The sequence below is a fragment of the Notolepis coatsorum genome (genome assembly GCF_963971535.1).
Source record: "Notolepis coatsorum genome assembly, chromosome: 18".
NCBI lineage: Eukaryota > Metazoa > Chordata > Actinopteri > Aulopiformes > Paralepididae > Notolepis > Notolepis coatsorum.
In genome coordinates this window covers 47,284,482-47,301,811 of record NC_140182.1, presented here as the reverse complement: position 1 = coordinate 47,301,811, position 17,330 = coordinate 47,284,482, and the positions used below count along the sequence as shown (strand labels likewise).

General features: G+C 45.5%; 1 protein-coding gene across 1 annotated transcript in view; it reads left to right on the top strand.

The window, feature by feature from the left end:
• LOC311244960 (uncharacterized protein) overlaps window positions 1-13,216 on the top strand; it is a 30,713-nt gene extending 17,497 nt beyond the window's left edge. Inside the window, exons 5-9 of the mRNA XM_084334674.1 lie at window positions 1,115-1,310; window positions 1,510-1,715; window positions 2,698-2,798; window positions 3,388-3,559; window positions 12,600-13,216. Coding sequence (XP_084190800.1) covers window positions 1,115-1,310; window positions 1,510-1,715; window positions 2,698-2,798; window positions 3,388-3,559; window positions 12,600-12,979 — 1,055 coding nt within the window. The 3' untranslated portion in view covers window positions 12,980-13,216. The remainder of the gene's footprint in view (window positions 1-1,114; window positions 1,311-1,509; window positions 1,716-2,697; window positions 2,799-3,387; window positions 3,560-12,599) is intronic.
• The last annotated feature ends 4,114 nt before the right edge of the window (window positions 13,217-17,330 follow it).

Genomic DNA, 17,330 nt, shown 5'->3' with positions numbered 1-17,330 from the left:
TCGAAGAACGGAAATTGTAGGCTGTTGTTACCAAAAAGCATTCCTTTCATTTTCTTTATTCGAGGAATGGTCAACAAAATGTCATGTTTCATATTTAAGTCACTGATCAACAAAACATGTGAGATACTGCAAGTGTAGAGGTATGGAGGTGTAGAGGTACAGTGTGGAGGTGTAGAGGTGTAGAGGTATGGAGGTGTGGAGGTGTAGAGGTATGGAGGTGTGGATGTGTAGAGGTATGGAGGTGTGGAGGTGTAGAGGTATGGAGGTGTAGAGGTATGGAGGTGTAGAGGTATGGAGGTGTAGAGGTATGGAGGTGTGGAGGTGTAGAGGTATGGAGGTGTAGAGGTATGGAGGTGTAGAGGTATGGAGGTGTAGAGGTATGGAGGTGTAGAGGTGTGGATGTGTAGAGGTATGGAGGTGTAGAGGTATGGAGGTGTAGAGGTATGGAGGTATGGAGGTGTAGAGGTATGGAGGTGTAGAGGTATGGAGGTGTAGAGGTATGGAGGTGTGGAGGTGTAGAGGTATGGAGGTGTAGAGGTGTAGAGGTATGGAGGTGTAGAGGTATGGAGGTGTAGAGGTATGGAGGTGTAGAGGTATGGAGGTGTGGAGGTGTAGAGGTGTGGAGGTGTAGAGGTATGGAGGTGTAGAGGTATGGAGGTGTAGAGGTATGGAGGTGTGGAGGTGTAGAGGTATGGAGGTGTAGAGGTATGGAGGTGTAGAGGTATGGAGGTGTGGAGGTGTAGAGGTGTGGAGGTGTAGAGGTATGGAGGTGTAGAGGTATGGAGGTGTAGAGGTATGGGCAGGTTTAGGAAGAGCCCGACTTTAAAAGTTATCAATGAATGAATGGTTTATTTCAAACTATATGAAATAATCAAAGAATAACAATGAAAAGATCAAATGCAGATACAAAGATAATTTGCTGTCAAAGAAGAAAATAATAAAGTAAAGTAAAATAATTGTAAAAACTCAAAAAGGAATGGTTATTTGTCTTTCATTAAAAGTTTGAGGTATTTTGGTAACAATGACCCTTTGAATGTGTGTGTGTGTGTGCGTGTGTGTGTGTGCGTGTGTGTGTGTGTGTGTGTGTGTGTGTGTGTGTGTGTGTGTTGTCCAGATAGTACTTGTGTGAGTGAGTGTCCAGCAGGCACGTACAGCTCCAGACAGCAAGCTGACGGAACAGAACTGGGCTTCTGTTCAGCGTGCGGCCACGTCTGCTCCACCTGCACCGGAGCCTCGCCCAAAGACTGCCTCACCTGTGCCCCAGGTTACCTGCGCCTCCTCCACCTCTGTGTCTCCCATTGTCCCACGGGGTGAGTGACGCGCCGCTTCGTCACAACGCAGGAGACGTTCACCTAATGTTGTCACAGCTGTTGAATTACATATCTAACTGTACTTACATCAGATTAGCATATTTACTCAGTATGCCAACTTATTTACGTTGTATTATACTTTGTGCCGTACAATGATACAAATAAATATGAATAAAGATCCTGCTGTGTATCCTGCTAGGTACTACAGCGAGGGCTCCTGTTGTGCCAAGTGTGACCATTCGTGTGAGGTGTGCAGCGGGCCGGGACCCGAGTCATGCAGGGCCTGCATCCCTCCCCTCCTGGAACTGCAGGGCACCAGGCTGTGTGTGGAGCATTGCCCACAGCGCTTCTACCAGCTCGACCATCTCTGCAAGCAGTGCCACACCAGCTGCCAGACGTGTACAGGTGTCAAGAAATCATGTTCATCTATGTCTTCATCTCCATTAACACTAGGGGTGAAGCGGTACATGTTCGTACCGAACCGTTTCAGTATGCGCGCTGTTCAACCACTAAAGGGACGCACGTGCAGAACTTCTTTTGCGTGCAGAACCTCATTCAAAACTCCAAGTCCCCCCACCGTCCCAAAATATAACTTGCGCAAAGGCCAGATGTTATTCCTTCAGCCCACGCACACCACTGAGAGATGATGACGAGAGATGATGAGACAAGCCAGAGCTAGAAGACCTACCCCCCCACACACACACACACCCTCTCTCTCTCTCTGTGCATGATGAGGAATTGTTGCTAGATTGAGAAGGGGCTGCCTCTCGGAGCGAGAGCAAATTAATGAAAGTTTACGGTATGCTATATAGAACGGACATTCATACACAGAAAGACACCTCCGAACAAGGTGTGATAAACATGAAGCGATATATTTTCCTTGACATGAAACAGGAAATAGTAATCAAACCATTAGGGACCTGCATGATGCTTCTTTCTCTATCCATTATTCAATATCTACAAGTTTTACCCTGAGGGATGATTTACAATAGTGTTAAAACGTGTTAAAAACTGAAAAGTAGGCTACTTACATTCTTGGCGATATAGAATATTCGTTGACAGCCCTACTTAACAATAACTGCACACTATGTCACCAACGAGTGGAACATGGAAAGCCACATTCTGCAAACCTTCCCCCACTGCACCGAAATTAACCGTGACTTTAAAATTATAATAATATATTTGATTTGTAGAGGCGCTTTATAAAAATCGAGGTAAGTACTGAACGATGGTGTTTGTGTGCCGTTACACCCCTAGTTAACACACAATTTACAGCATCACACCCTTTTTCCAATCTCTGGCCCCATATCCTGCCACTGTACGTATATTTGCCATCCTTTGTGGGTCTTGGTGTAGTGCGTCACAGATAATGTCCTTGTGTTTGCAGATGCCACACCACAAAGCTGTTTGACATGTGACCGGGGCAGCACCTTGCAAGACAATGTGTGCTATCCGCGTTGTAAAGAGGGGCGGTATTTCTCAGAAGAGGTGAGCTCTGGATCAGATGTCAAGTGGGGTGACAGTGGGGCAGGAGGTAGAGCAGTTGTCTGATAATCCGGAGGTTCCCAGTTCGATTCCTGCTCCTCCCGGGCAGCATGTCAAAGTGTCAAAGCAAGACACCTAACCCCTAATTGCTCCCGATGAGCAGGTTGGCACCTTGCATGGTTGTCTCCGCCGTTGGTGTGTGAATGTGTAAAATGTGAGGAACAAATTGTAAAGCGCTTTAGATAAAAATACTTTAGACAACAGGAGTTGGTCCCAAGGCTCCACACTATGTGTGGCAGTGGATGCAGAGGATGAATTTCACCAAGGGGATTAATAAAGGTTCAACTTAACTTAAAAGTGGTTTTGCTGCGGTAAAAAGTTGGTATATTCATGACCAGTATGATCCAAGGATACCGGTGTCTCCCCAGAATATAAAGAGCCTGCCTGCCTGCCAGACGAAAGATCAAACCAGCTACCTACCTAACTAACTAACAATAGCAATTAAACATGCATCAAACACATTTATTTATACAATCAAGTACAGTATAAATCCAGTACAATCCATATTATTCCTGGTAAATTGTCATTGCAGGAGAGTTGTGAGCCATGTGACAGCTCCTGTAGACACTGTACCGGTCCCAGACCTGACCAGTGTCTGACCTGCCCCCCTGACCACGCCCTCCATGCGGTGGAGAACCGCTGTGCCCAGTGCTGCCAGGCCGGAGGGAACGCCACCACATGCTGCTCCTGTGACGTCCGATCAGGTACAATCTCATTCACATGGCGGCCATTTCGCTGATCACGCTCAGGTTGGATTCCTTTCCACCCTGTTCCCACCCAACCAGGAACAGGGTGGAAAGCAAGGAAACTATAAAAGAAGGAAGGGTCATCATGTCATCAGCATTCTATGCTTTGCTTGGTGTCAGACTTTGGTGCCCGTTCTATGTTCTATTAAAGCCTATATTAAAATTCTAAATATACAAGCTATCTGAGGAAATACCGCATTGTCCCGAATATAAGACGTTTTTTCCCCTAGAAGAAAATCTGCAAAAGGGGTGTTGTCTTATTTTCAGGGTCTAGACTTTTAAATATCATTATACAATCATTAATGATGCAGCCTTCTTGGCTGTGAGGTCTCATCCTGTGAGGAGGTCTCATCCTGTGAGGAGATCTCATCCTGGCCCCTGTGAGGAGGTCTCACCCTGTGAGGAGATCTCACCCTGTGAGGCAGTCTCATCCTGGCCCCTGTGAAGAGATCTCACCCTGTGAGGAGGTCTCATCCTGGCCCCTGTGAAGAGGTCTCACCCTGTGAGGAGATCTCACCCTGTGAGGAGGTCTCATCCTGGCCCCTGTGAGGAGGTCTCATCCTGGCCCCTGTGAGGAGGTCTCACCCTGTGAGGAGATCTCACCCTGTGAGGAGGTCTCATCCTGGCCCCTGTGAGGAGGTCTCATCCTGGCCCACGTGTGCCATCGGGTTCCCAACTCGTACAGTCTCCCCTCACACACAGCACCAGTGGCGCATTTATCATCAACACTTCGAACGCACCTTGCCTATGTTGAATAAAATGTGTTTTATTGTCATACTTTTCAGATAAAACGATTTTCTTTATAAAACAAGATTTTGTGTCTAAAAAAGTATTTTTCCAAAAATGAGCCATCTAGCGACACCTCCATTACTGCGGTGGCAAGGAGATACTGAACGTATCCAACGCAAGCGAACTAGCAACTGTTCCTGGTCATTGTTGCGCAAAATTGTCAATTATTGCCGTGTTTTTGGCTGTACTAATCGGTCGGACCGGGAAAAGCATTTGAAGTACTTCAGATTGCCAAAAGCTATTACAAATCAGGGAGAAGAGTGCAAAAAAGGAGGCGAACACCCCCTCTCCACTCCTCTGTCCTCTCCCGTCTGAACGAACTACCAAAGTACCGATCAGCATTTCGATCCAAACATTTGTACTAGTAGACTATTAGACTTTTTTTTTAATGTAAGATCAGTCGATCTAGTAACGTTATTGAATCGCCTACCTTGGCTTTCACTATACACATGACATGTCATCGATGAGCTGATACTGTGCCTCGCTCACCCATCCACACACCAGGCAATAGTAGGCAATAGGCATCCAACCATTTGTAAGATTTAAGGTCTTCATCTGTGTATGGGCTTGGTGACTGTAAATAACCCCAAGAATGGTTTATTATTTTTGAGTAATTACCTGTGTAATATTTGTGTTTAGGAATATTTACATTTACATTTATATATAATATGAATATCCAGGACCTTTTTGTTATTAGAATTGATAGAAGCCTGTGTGTGTGTGACTTTAATTTATGTAAATCCATGTCGCGAGGCAGTGTTTTCCGGTCGCTGTCACGGGCTTTTGTTGACAGTTTTACAGTGCATTGCGAGAGAAGGAATACGCAACAAGTTTTAATGGACCCGTATGAGGCCATATCTCTTACGGTGGGAATGTTATTGTTTTAAAAGGAAATGTAATACGATGTAAAAGGATAAATAAAACAGTGATTATACCATCAGTACGTTTATAAGCCACTCAATATACGGGGATCCGTTACAGTAAGAGATTCACCTCTCCAACCGGCAATCAACTGTCTGCTCTCTAACGAGATTACAACTAACCGTCTACTCTTTAACGGAGATTACAACGAAAAGGACGACCTCCATGAATAAAAGTACATTACGGATCTAAAGGAACACTTTTATGGATGGACAGGACTACTTTTACGGACAAAAGGGATATGAGCGTTGAGTTGAAGCGGTTGTGATAAAGGGAGCAACGGAAAAAGTCAAAACAATGGATGGATCTGGTGCTATTTTGCGCGACAAGGAAACAGACACAGAACAAGCTGTCAGACAAGAAAAAAAAGGGACATTGCAAAACAAAACAATGGATGGATCTGGTGCTATTTTGCGCGACAAGGAAACAGAAACAGAACAAGCTGTCGGACAAGAAAAAAAAGGGACATTGCAAAACAAAACAAATCTTGCTGATTATGAGGAAGATAATGATGCAGATTTAGTTAGGCTGTCAGAAAGAGTGCGAATCCCAACAGAAAAAATGCTAGTTTACCGTGAAGATGAACAGAACAAACGGGAAAAGAGACTTTTTAGTCTTTATGAACAGTGGAAAGCCCAAGCACGTGAAACACGGCAAGACCTCAAATCTGACAAAACAGATAATCAATTAGCACACCTTGCAGACAATTTGGAAAAAAGGAAATTTGACATCATGAAATTATATGATGAACTGAGAGTCCACGGCACGCCTGACACTGAGCTAAGGCGCAAAGTTGATGCTTGTGCAGCAGTAACGAGTGACATTGTCAAAATACTGAATGAGAGACTGACTGGTGTAAATGGAGAATACGATGCAGAACATGAAGGACAGCGCTTGCGTGAGCTAAGTAAGCCTCACTATGCCCGGTCCATTTTTAGTTCCTCTGCTTCAGAACTGTCTGGCAGTCATTATTCCACACACTCAAATGTTACAGTCAAGCGAGCAGAAGCAGCGGCAGAGTTAGCTGCAAAGGAGGCTGAATATAAGATGCTATTGGAGGAAAAGAGACAAAAGGAAAAAACCAGAGCTTTAGAGGAAGAACACAGGAAGGAATTGGATGAACACAAGGCAGAATTGGAAAGATTACAAGTTGAAAAAGGCTTAAAGGCTGCCCAAGCAAGATTTGAAGTTTACGACAGAGAAGTGAAAGAGGAGTCTGATGTTCGGTCTGCCCATGTCTCTCTGCCATTCAGCTCCAACCCCCCTGCAACAATGCACCCTTGCATAGCTGCCCCTCCATCTCCTCCTGTTGATGTAATTTGCCTAGCACAGGCTATCCAGGACAGCATTGCTATTAACAGACTTCCAATGCCGGAGCCTACCGTGTTTAATGGCAATCCAATTGACTTTGTTGAATGGAAGTCTTCATTTATGTCTCTCATAGATGGTAAAAACATTTCCCCTGCCGACAAGCTGCACTACCTCAAGAGATATGTAGGTGGTGCAGCTAACAAATGCCTAGAAGGGACATTCTATCGCAGCGACAGCGAAGCATACAGTGACGCTTGGAGCAAGCTCAACCAGAGGTACGGCCAACCTTTCATCATTCAAAGGGCCTTTAGAGAAAAGCTATCCACCTGGCCAAAAATACAGCATAAGGATGCGGAAGGGCTGAGGACCTTCTCAGATTACTTAAACGCCTGTGTGTAGGCCATGCCCCATGTAAAGGGTTTAAATATCCTAAACGACTGTGAGGAAAATCAAAAGTTAATACGGAAGCTGCCAGAGTGGATGGCCTCAAGTTGGAACCGGCAGGTGACAGCGCGTCTCAGGGAGGGAAAGGATTTTCCCAGCTTTGAAGACTTCGCCAAGTTCATGTCTATGGAGGCTGAAACTGCCTGCAATCCAATCACCTCCTTCTTTGCTCTCCATTCAGCTGAATCCAATCAAGACAGACTGAACACAAGGGTAAGCAAAGGAAACAAAGCTAGCGCTTTCAACACACAAACAGTGGTGGAAAATAATCAACAGACAACAACAAAAGAAAGGATCAAGACCCCTTGCATACTATGTCAGGATATCAGTCACCAGCTTTGCAAATGTCCAGACTTCATGAAAATGCAACTGGAACACAGAAGGACGTACGTCAAAGAGAAAAGACTGTGTTATGGATGTCTTAAGCCTGATCACAGCGCTAAGGAGTGCCGGCATCGCCACACATGTGACTCATGCAAAGGACGACATCCCACCTGTCTTCACAATGACAGCTACAATGAAAGAGCAAAAAGGGAGAATTCATCACGACGCAGTGAAATGGAACCAACACCTGCTCTGTCCCTCAACGTCACCAGTCAAGGTCAGTCAGAAAACAGCTCCATGATCGTGCCGGTGTGGGTGTCTAAAGATGAGAATCCATCCACAGAAAAACTTGTGTACGCTCTGTTAGATACACAAAGCGACACAACATTCATCGAGCAAGATCTATGTAAAGAACTACAGCTGACTACTTGCCCAGTCAAACTGAAACTCACTACCATGATGGGTGAAAATATGGTCTTTAAAAGTGAGCGGACATCTGGCCTGCGTGTGAGAGGATTCAACTCCATTGAGCACATCAATCTGCCTCCTGCTTACACCAAAGACTGCATACCTGTAAATAGAGAACACATACCCACACACGAAACGGCCAAAAGATGGCACCACCTCACAGCGATCGCAGACCAAATACCGCCTCTCCTCAGTTGTGAAGTGGGGCTACTGATAGGCTACAATTGTCCAAGAAGTCTTGTACCCAGGCGGGTCATAACAGGAACAGATGATGAACCCTTTGCCATTCTCACAGACTTAGGGTGGAGTATTGTTGGCTGTTCAACACCACACTCTCCACAACTGTCAACCGGTCACTGTCACAGAGTAACCGTGAAGGAGATGCCTGCAGTGACTCCAATGGATGCAATCAGAATCCTTGAAACGGATTTCAGAGACACTCAGGGAAACGACAAAATGGTCTCTCAAGAGGATTTGATCTTTCTAGACAAATTGAAGGAAAACATAAAGATAAACGAACATGGACATTACGAGATGCCACTCCCCTTCAGAGAGAGGCCATGCTTACCAGATAACAAGCAACTTGCTGCTGTGAGGCTCAGTCACCTGAAAAGGAAGTTCGATGGAAATGAAAGTTACAAGAAGGACTACACCAACTACATGAAGGACATCATCGACAGGGGTGACGTAGAGGAGGTACGTACTGAAGGCACCAATGGAGAAAAATGGTACATACCTCACCATGGTGTATATCACCCCCAAAAGCCTGAGCAGCTGAGAGTAGTGTTCGACTGCTCGGCAAAGTACAAGGGAAGTAGCCTAAATGAACACCTTCTCGCAGGCCCAGACATGATCAACAATCTCACAGGTGTATTGATTCGTTTCCGTCAGCATGGCATTGCACTGATGTGTGACATAGAAAAGATGTTTCATCAGTTTCACGTCTCGGAGAGGGACCGTGACTACCTACGCTTCCTTTGGTGGGAGAACGGCAACCTAAGCACCCCACCTCAAGAATACAGGATGAAGGTCCATCTTTTTGGAGCTGTATCTTCACCAGGGTGTGCAAACTACGGATTGAAGCAGCTCGCCAAAGAACACAGTCACACACACCCATTAGGGTCTCAGTTCATTACCAGAGACTTTTATGTAGACGACGGTGTTGCCAGTGTTGAGTCTGTTGAAAAGGCCATTCAAATGGCAAAAGAGGCACGTGAGCTGTGTGCAGAGAGAGGTTTACGCCTCCACAAATTTGTGTCGAACAACTGTGCTGTTCTCCAGAGCATTCCCTCAACAGAACTCGCCACAGACATTAAGGCAAAGAATCTCACATTCAACGACACAGCCCTAGAAAGATCATTGGGAATAAACTGGAATGTCGAGAGTGACTGTTTCACCTTTAAAGTCACATCAAAGAACCAGCCAGCGACACGGCGTGGCATCCTGTCATCTGTCGCCTCCATATACGACCCGCTGGGCTTCGTAGCTCCCTACGTCCTCAATGGAAAGAAGATTCTCCAGGAAATGTGCCATCAAGGAACAGGATGGGATGACCCGATTCCAGAGCAACTGAAGCCACGGTGGGAGAAATGGAAAGATGACCTTGCTAAGATGGAAAGGATACACGTAGCTCGCTGCTACCAGCCGGCTGGCTTTGGAAAGGTGATCAAAACACAACTACATCATTTCTCAGACGCCAGCACCACAGGCTATGACCAATGCACTTACATGAGACTGAAGAATGAAAGAGGAAACATTCACTGTGCTCTTCTTATGAGGAAAGCGCGCGTCTCGCCGCTGAAGATCACAACAATACCCAGGTTAGAACTTACCGCAGCAGTTGTCTCAGTCACTGTGAGCAATATGCTTAAAGAAGAATTAGGATACTGTAATGTAGAAGAGTTCTTTTGGACGGATTCAAAGGTTGTGTTAGGCTACATTAATAATGAAGCTCGCCGCTTTCACACCTTTGTGGCAAACAGGGTGCAGAAAATCCATCATGACTCAGACCCCAAGCAGTGGTTTCACGTACCTACTGATGAAAACCCAGCAGACTATGCATCCAGGGGGAAAACAGTAGAGGAGCTGCTCTCTTCTGATTGGTTCACTGGCCCTAGCTTTCTATGGAAAAAGGAGATAGAAATGCCAACCGAGGTGCCGTCAGAACTACCCGTCGGTGACCCAGAAGTCAAAAAGGCTCAGACCTTTCAGACAAAGAGCTCAGAACATGTCAGCCTTGTAGACCGACTGAACAAGTTTTCATCCTGGTCTCAGGCCATCAAGGCAGTGGCGCGTCTCCTGCGGCGTGCAAGAAAAGTCAAATCATGTGACCTCTCAACAGTTGATGAAAGACAAAGTTCAGAGAGACTCATCATCAAGGACATACAAAGCCAAGCATACGGAGATGAGATAAAGCTACTAAGCAAAGGACATCGGCTACCAAGACACATCAAGCTGCAACACCTAGACCCTTTCCTGGACACAGAGGGTGTGCTTAAGGTCGGAGGCAGGCTCAGCCGTTCATCTTTCCAGAGCACATTCAAACACCCAACTGTCATTCCTCAGAGATATCACATGACGAATCTGATCATCGCCCATCATCATGAAAGAGTGAAACATCAGGGTAAAGGCTTCACCATCAATGAAATTAGGTCCAGTGGCTATTGGATCTGTGGACTGAGCAGAGCTGTCGCAACCTACATCCGTCACTGTGTGACGTGTCGAAGGCTGAGAAGGCCTGTTGAAGGCCAACGGATGAGTGATTTGCCTGTTGAACGAACAGAACCCACGGCACCGTTCACATACTGTGGGATGGACTGTTTTGGCCCCTTTTTGACAAAGCAAGGAAGAAAACAAGAGAAAAGGTATGGGTTGCTCTTCACCTGCTTCTGCTCTAGAGCCATTCACATTGAGATGCTGGAAGACTTGTCCACAGACACTTTCATTAATGGACTGAGATGCTTCATTGCATTAAGAGGTGCTGTGCGACAAATTAAATGCGACCAAGGCACAAATTTCATGGGTGCAAAAAACGAACTGAATGCTGCTTTGAAAGAGTTGGACACAGACAGACTGAACACATTTCTCACAGAAAAGCAGTGTGACTTTGTAACGAATGCACCTCATGCCAGCCATGCAGGAGGCGTGTGGGAACGGCAAATAAGAACTGTGAGAAGCATCCTCAGTGCCACTCTGCTGCTCGCCCCTGGCAGGCTCAGTGATGCGTCATTGCGCACTTTCTTTTATGAGACCATGGCTATTGTGAACAGCCGTCCACTCACGGTTGATACTCTAAACAGCCCAAATAGTTTAGAGCCACTTACTCCCAATCACCTGATCACAATGAAATCCACTGCAGCCTTGCCTCCACCTGGCAAATTCGAAAGAGAGGATCTGTATGGACGAAAGAGATGGCATCAGGTTCAATACTTGACAGAACAATTTTGGAGTAGATGGAAAACGGAGTACCTCCACAGCATCATGACAAGACAGTACTGGCATAACACTAAAAGGAACCTGCAAGTCGGTGATGTAGTCATGGACAAAGATGACACCTTGCCACGAAGCCAATGGAGGCTTGGGAGCGTCTCAGAAGTCATTCAGGGCAAGGATGGACTTGTGAGACGGGTCAAGATCTTGCTTGGAGATAAGGGACTGAACCACAAAGGAGAGCGCAACGGCAGGCCCTCCATAGTGGAGCGGCCTGTCCAGAAATTGGTTTTATTGCTAGAAGCTGTTTAAGCACTATGCATTGATAACATGTGATATTGTTTTGAATTGAATTATATGTTTTGAAGGTTTACTTTTAGTAAAAAGAAAAAGAAAAACATTATAATTTGGTGGGAGTGTAAATAACCCCAAGAATGGTTTATTATTTTTGAGTAATTACCTGTGTAATATTTGTGTTTAGGAATATTTACATTTACATTTATATATAATATGAATATCCAGGACCTTTTTGTTATTAGAATTGATAGAAGCCTGTGTGTGTGTGACTTTAATTTATGTAAATCCATGTCGCGAGGCAGTGTTTTCCGGTCGCTGTCACAGGCTTTTGTTGACAGTTTTACAGTGCATTGCGAGAGAAGGAATACGCAACAAGTTTTAATGGACCCGTATGAGGCCATATCTCTTACGGTGGGAATGTTATTGTTTTAAAAGGAAATGTAATACGATGTAAAAGGATAAATAAAACAGTGATTATACCATCAGTACGTTTATAAGCCACTCAATATACGGGGATCCGTTACAGTGACGTTAGAGCAATTAACGTTAGATATTTTCACGATAACGGCAGTTGGTTGAGTTAATTTATTATGTGCGACCACCGCAGAGCACTAACGTTAGCTAACTTAACGTTATAACTTAGCTAAGCAGTGTTAGCTTAAAGACGTGTTTCACCATGTTAGGCTAGGCAGCTGTATGCTAACGTTAGTCATTGTGAGATGAATAGAGATTGTCGACTGTTAAACAAAACCTACCGTGCTGTTTTTATTGGGAACAAAGTCCTTTCTGTTGGTATTCTTAATCCACTTCTGGCGAATATCTTTGTCCTCTGCACGGCCAGGCAATCTATGTAAACTGTATGGTCTCAGACAGGGGCAATCTTCATGAAGTAAAGACTTGTGTATTTCGCATTCTGTCTTTTTCCAAACTTGAAGTTTGCCACTACTGTTTGAGCAGCCGAGGACTAGTGTAGTGTGGTAGTGAAAGGCTTAACTGTTGTGTTGTTTTGTCGCAGCACTGTGCGTGGAGGCTCCGCTGGCCAAGTCGGGGGACGAGCAGACGGCAGACCTGGACATGGCGCCCGGAGCTCTGAAGCATCCCTCAGCCACCCTGCCCGTGGCCCTGCTGCTGGCGCTGGGGCTGGTTCTGGCCGTGTTTGTCTTGGTCCAGGCGCGCACCAGGAAGAGGCTCTGCTGGCGCCGGAGCTACGAGAGACTGAGCGGCGGCGGCAGCGGCATGCCCCACGGCGTCCCGGAGCCGGACAGCGGGGATGAGGCGGACGTGGTTTACACCAGCAGGGGGGGGTCTGTGTACCGCCGCTACAGCTTCATCCACGAGCAGGACGCAGGCGCCGACCAGGATGTGGATGAGAGCACTTGCCTCAACGGATCTTAGACGGGTCTATTGGATCTAGTGCCTGTTAGGACTTCCCGTAGCTGAGGAACGTACTGTGGATAGATACAAAACAATTACAACATAAAGACTGAGATTCGGATATTAAAATACATTTTTTTATTTTTTTTATAGAATGTATTGGTATGCAATGTGCTATTTTCTTTTCTTCTGTTGAGATACATTTTTGTGTTTTATAACATTTCCTTGTCTGCACACTGGAAATTATGACATCTGTAAGTGGAGCAGTTGTTTATAACAATTGAATCATGTATTGTTCATTGTAAATAGAGAATAATTTCAATTAAAAGAAAATCTTTTTCTACTTAACACTTTGATTGCCACGCAGTATGCCCATCCTTATGCCCAGTCTGCCTGCACTGTAACCCTATGGAGATGTTTACCTTCTTCGCAGGGCTATAACTTTTTAAATATTATAGCTATATCGACATTACTATGGCCCATTCAACATCGGGTATCTATCGTTCCAGATGTGGGAACGTTATATTTTTTCATTCATACATTGTTGTGTTAATACCGTCGAGAATATAAGTATGTTTTTAAGGTTTTCTGCTGTAATTCCCAAAACGCGAGTTATAGGCCCTGAAGCATATGATAGATTATCGATTGGCGTTTCTTTCCTATACACGCTATATTAAGAAATTCAAATGTATATGATCGGTATACATTATGCTTCATCATGCGTGAAGGAAAGGGGGGGGGGGTCGTTTATAATTCCTTAATCGTCAGTAACGGCTTTATTTAGTATGGGTTGATATGTTGAGCAGATGGATTGCCATGAAATTAATAAACAATCGGGCTGAAAATAACGTTATATTCCTCTTACCATTCGCTGATGAGACTGGAGGAAAAATATTCCAATTATTTAACGTCGATCTGCTAGATCCATTTCCCGTTTGTATGACACAATAAACGCCGAAATCATATTGATTATTGCGTTTCGAAAGCGATCCGATGAACTCGAGTGTTTGTCTGGATCCACGTAACAAGATATTACTGCCGGAGGGATTTCCTCGATGCACCAGCGCCACTTCCGGTTTGGCTTGCAGTGTAACTCGCCCGATCATCCACCAGGTGGCGGTATTGAGGCGCTGCAATATCAGACAGGGTGCAGCTGCAGTCCCGGAGGGAGGCTGGATGAATTATGAATGCCATGGCGAAAAAATTAAATATTGATCCCAAAAAAGTGTTTATTTGTTGTTGGTGTTCAACGCATGGCAGGCAATAACGAATTATCACGTTGTTGGCGTCCAATGTGTTAATGCTTTCAGTGGACAATATTTACCCTGGCTGCGTTGTTTAAAGGCCCAGTCAGTGATCCACACAAACAAAAGGGTAGCCCCACCACCAAAGATAAGAAATATCAATGTTTTCAGTGTCTTAGTTGATTCACTCAGCTCTTGATACAGGGTCTAACACTAAACAACAATATGGGTTTTAATGTATTTGCTGTATTCTGCGCCTATAAAAGGTTTGATTATGTTGGGAAAGTTGTAAACATTCAAATAGACTTAGTATATTCTCATGTACAATGGGCCAAGACATCTACAAATCAAACTCTTCAACAATGTATGTAAATATACCCAACATTCATATGGTAACACAAAAGTAAATCACAGATTGGGGCTGATAAAATTGATAAAATAAATCAGAATGTGACTATTCCTGCTGACAACAAGGCAGAGACAGCTTGTATCTAACAGCTGTTAGGTACACTACACGTTTCACTGTACAAGAAAATACTTCTCCATTTGAAAGCCCAATGAATATTTCTATGCTTAGCAATAGTAGTATACATTTTAAAGTAGGTTTCTGCCTGACCCGGAGGGCTGGCCTACAATAGCGACTATCCCTAACTGATTGATTGACTGACTGGCTGACTCTCCATTGTTGAAACACATGTGTGTGTAAATGGTAAATGGTGTATTTATATAGCGATTTTATCCAAAGGGCTTTACAATTTTGTTCACATTCACCCATTCACTCACACATTCACACTGACAGCAGAGGCGACCATGCAAGGTGCCGACCTGCTAATTGGGAGCAGTTAGCGGTTAAGTGTCCTGCTTAACCCTTTCACTGCCGCACTATCAAACGGTTAACCCTTTCACTGCGACAATACACAAGGTTAACCCTTTCACTGCCACACGACAGCCGGTTAACCCTTTCACTGCCACACTACAGAAGGTTAACCCTTTACTATCACACTACCGACGGTTACCGTCGGTAGTGTGATAGTAAAGGGTTAACCTTCTGTAGTGTGGCAGTGAAAGGGCTAAGGACACTTCGACACGCTGCCCGGGAGGAACGGCAATCGAACCTGCTGATGGAGACTCAGTGCTCAGTGTAACAGAGCATGAGGTGAGGAGGACCTTTAACCTGCAATCCAACCTGCTGATGGAGACTCAGTGTTCAGGGTAACAGAGCATGAGGTGAGGAGGACCTTTAAAAAAGTGAATATCAGGAAGGTAGCAGGACCGGACGGCATCCCCGGCCGCGTCCTAAAAGTCTGTGCCGACCAACTGGCCCCGGTATTCACTGACATATTTAACCTGTCCTTGGAACAGGCTGTCATCCCCACCTGCCTGAAGAGGTCAACTATAATCCCTGTACCTAAAAAATCCAAGCCTGCTTGCCTCAACAACTACCGCCCTGTAGCTCTCACCTCCATAGCCATGAAGTGCTTTGAGAAGCTAGTAAAGGGCTACATCTGCTCCTCCCTCCCCATCAACCTGGACCCCCTGCAATTTGCATACCGCCCCAACAGGTCCACAGAGGACGCCATAGCCCATGTGCTGCACACAGCAGCATCACACCTGGACAAGAGGCAGGGGAACTATGTGAGAATGCTATTCATCGACTACAGCTCAGCATTCAATACCATAGTCCCCTCCAAACTCATAGCCAAGCTCAGGGACCTGGGCTTGAACTATGACCTCTGCCAGTGGGTCTTGGACTGCCTGACGGGCAGACCCCAGGTGGTGAGAGCAGGCAACTGCACCTCCTCATCCATCACCCTCAACATAGGGGCCCCCCAGGGCTGTGTTCTGAGTCCCCTCCTCTACTCCCTGTACACACATGACTGTGTGGCTCAGCGGAACAACAACACAATCATCAAATTTGCTGACGACACAGTAGTGGTGGGCCTGATCTCTGCAAACGACGAGAGGGCCTACCTGGAAGAGGTCCAGGTCCTGGCGGGATGGTGCCAGGAGAACAGCCTCTCCCTGAACGTCAGCAAAACAAAGGAGATGATTGTGGACTTTAGGAGGTCGGGGGTCAGGGACTACAGCCCCCTCAGCATCGACGGGGCACTGGTTGAGAGAGTGAACAGTTTTAAGTACCTCGGAGCCCACATATCCATTTACATTTAGTCATTTAGCTGGCGGTTTTATCCAAAGCGACTTACAAGTTCTGTATGACAAGCCACCAGGAAGGGCACAACTCTATCAGCTGAGCAACAATGTTCATCAAAGTGTTGAGTGCTACAGTGTAGGTTAGTTTATTAGGACAAGTGCATGACAGTACGGTTAGTTAGGGTTAGATTTTATTTATTTTATTTTTATTTTTTATTCAGATAATGGTTGAAGAAGTGCGTCTTTAGTCGACGGCGAAAGATTGGACGTGATTCGGCTGTCCTAACTGGGGTGGGTAGTTCATTCCACCATTGTGGGGCAAGGACTGAGAATAGGTGACTTCTTGACATGGACTTGACATGGACCACACACATTGACAGTGTTGTGAAGAAGGCACGACAACGCCTCTACTTCCTCAGGCGCCTAAGGAAGTTCCAAGTCAGTCAGAAGATCCTTAAGAACTTCTACTCATGTACAATAGAGAGCATCCTGACTGGCAATATCACCTCCTGGTTTGGGAATAGCACCGCACAAGACCATAGCAGACTACAGAGAGTGGCACGTTCAGCCGAACGCACAATTGGAGGGGGGCTTCCCCCTCTCCAGAACATTTACAATAAGCGGTGCAGGGGTAAGGCTAAGAGAATTATCAAGGACTCCAGCCACCCAAACAACTGCCTCTTTGAACTGCTGCGGTCAGGCAAGCGATACCGGAGTCTCATGGCAAGCACAGAAAGACTCAGAAGAAGCTTCTATCCCCAGGCCATCAGGTTGCTCAACGAACAATAACACTATGCAACAACCATCAAATGCACTCACAACACACACATCCACACACTCACTTTAAACAAACAACACACTGCAGCACCCACTCTCCACACTTTAGAACACCTAAACACACTTTATATTTATTGGTAAAGGATTTGCACTACAACCCATACCTCAGTACACCTTACTGTAAATTGTACCTAATTGTA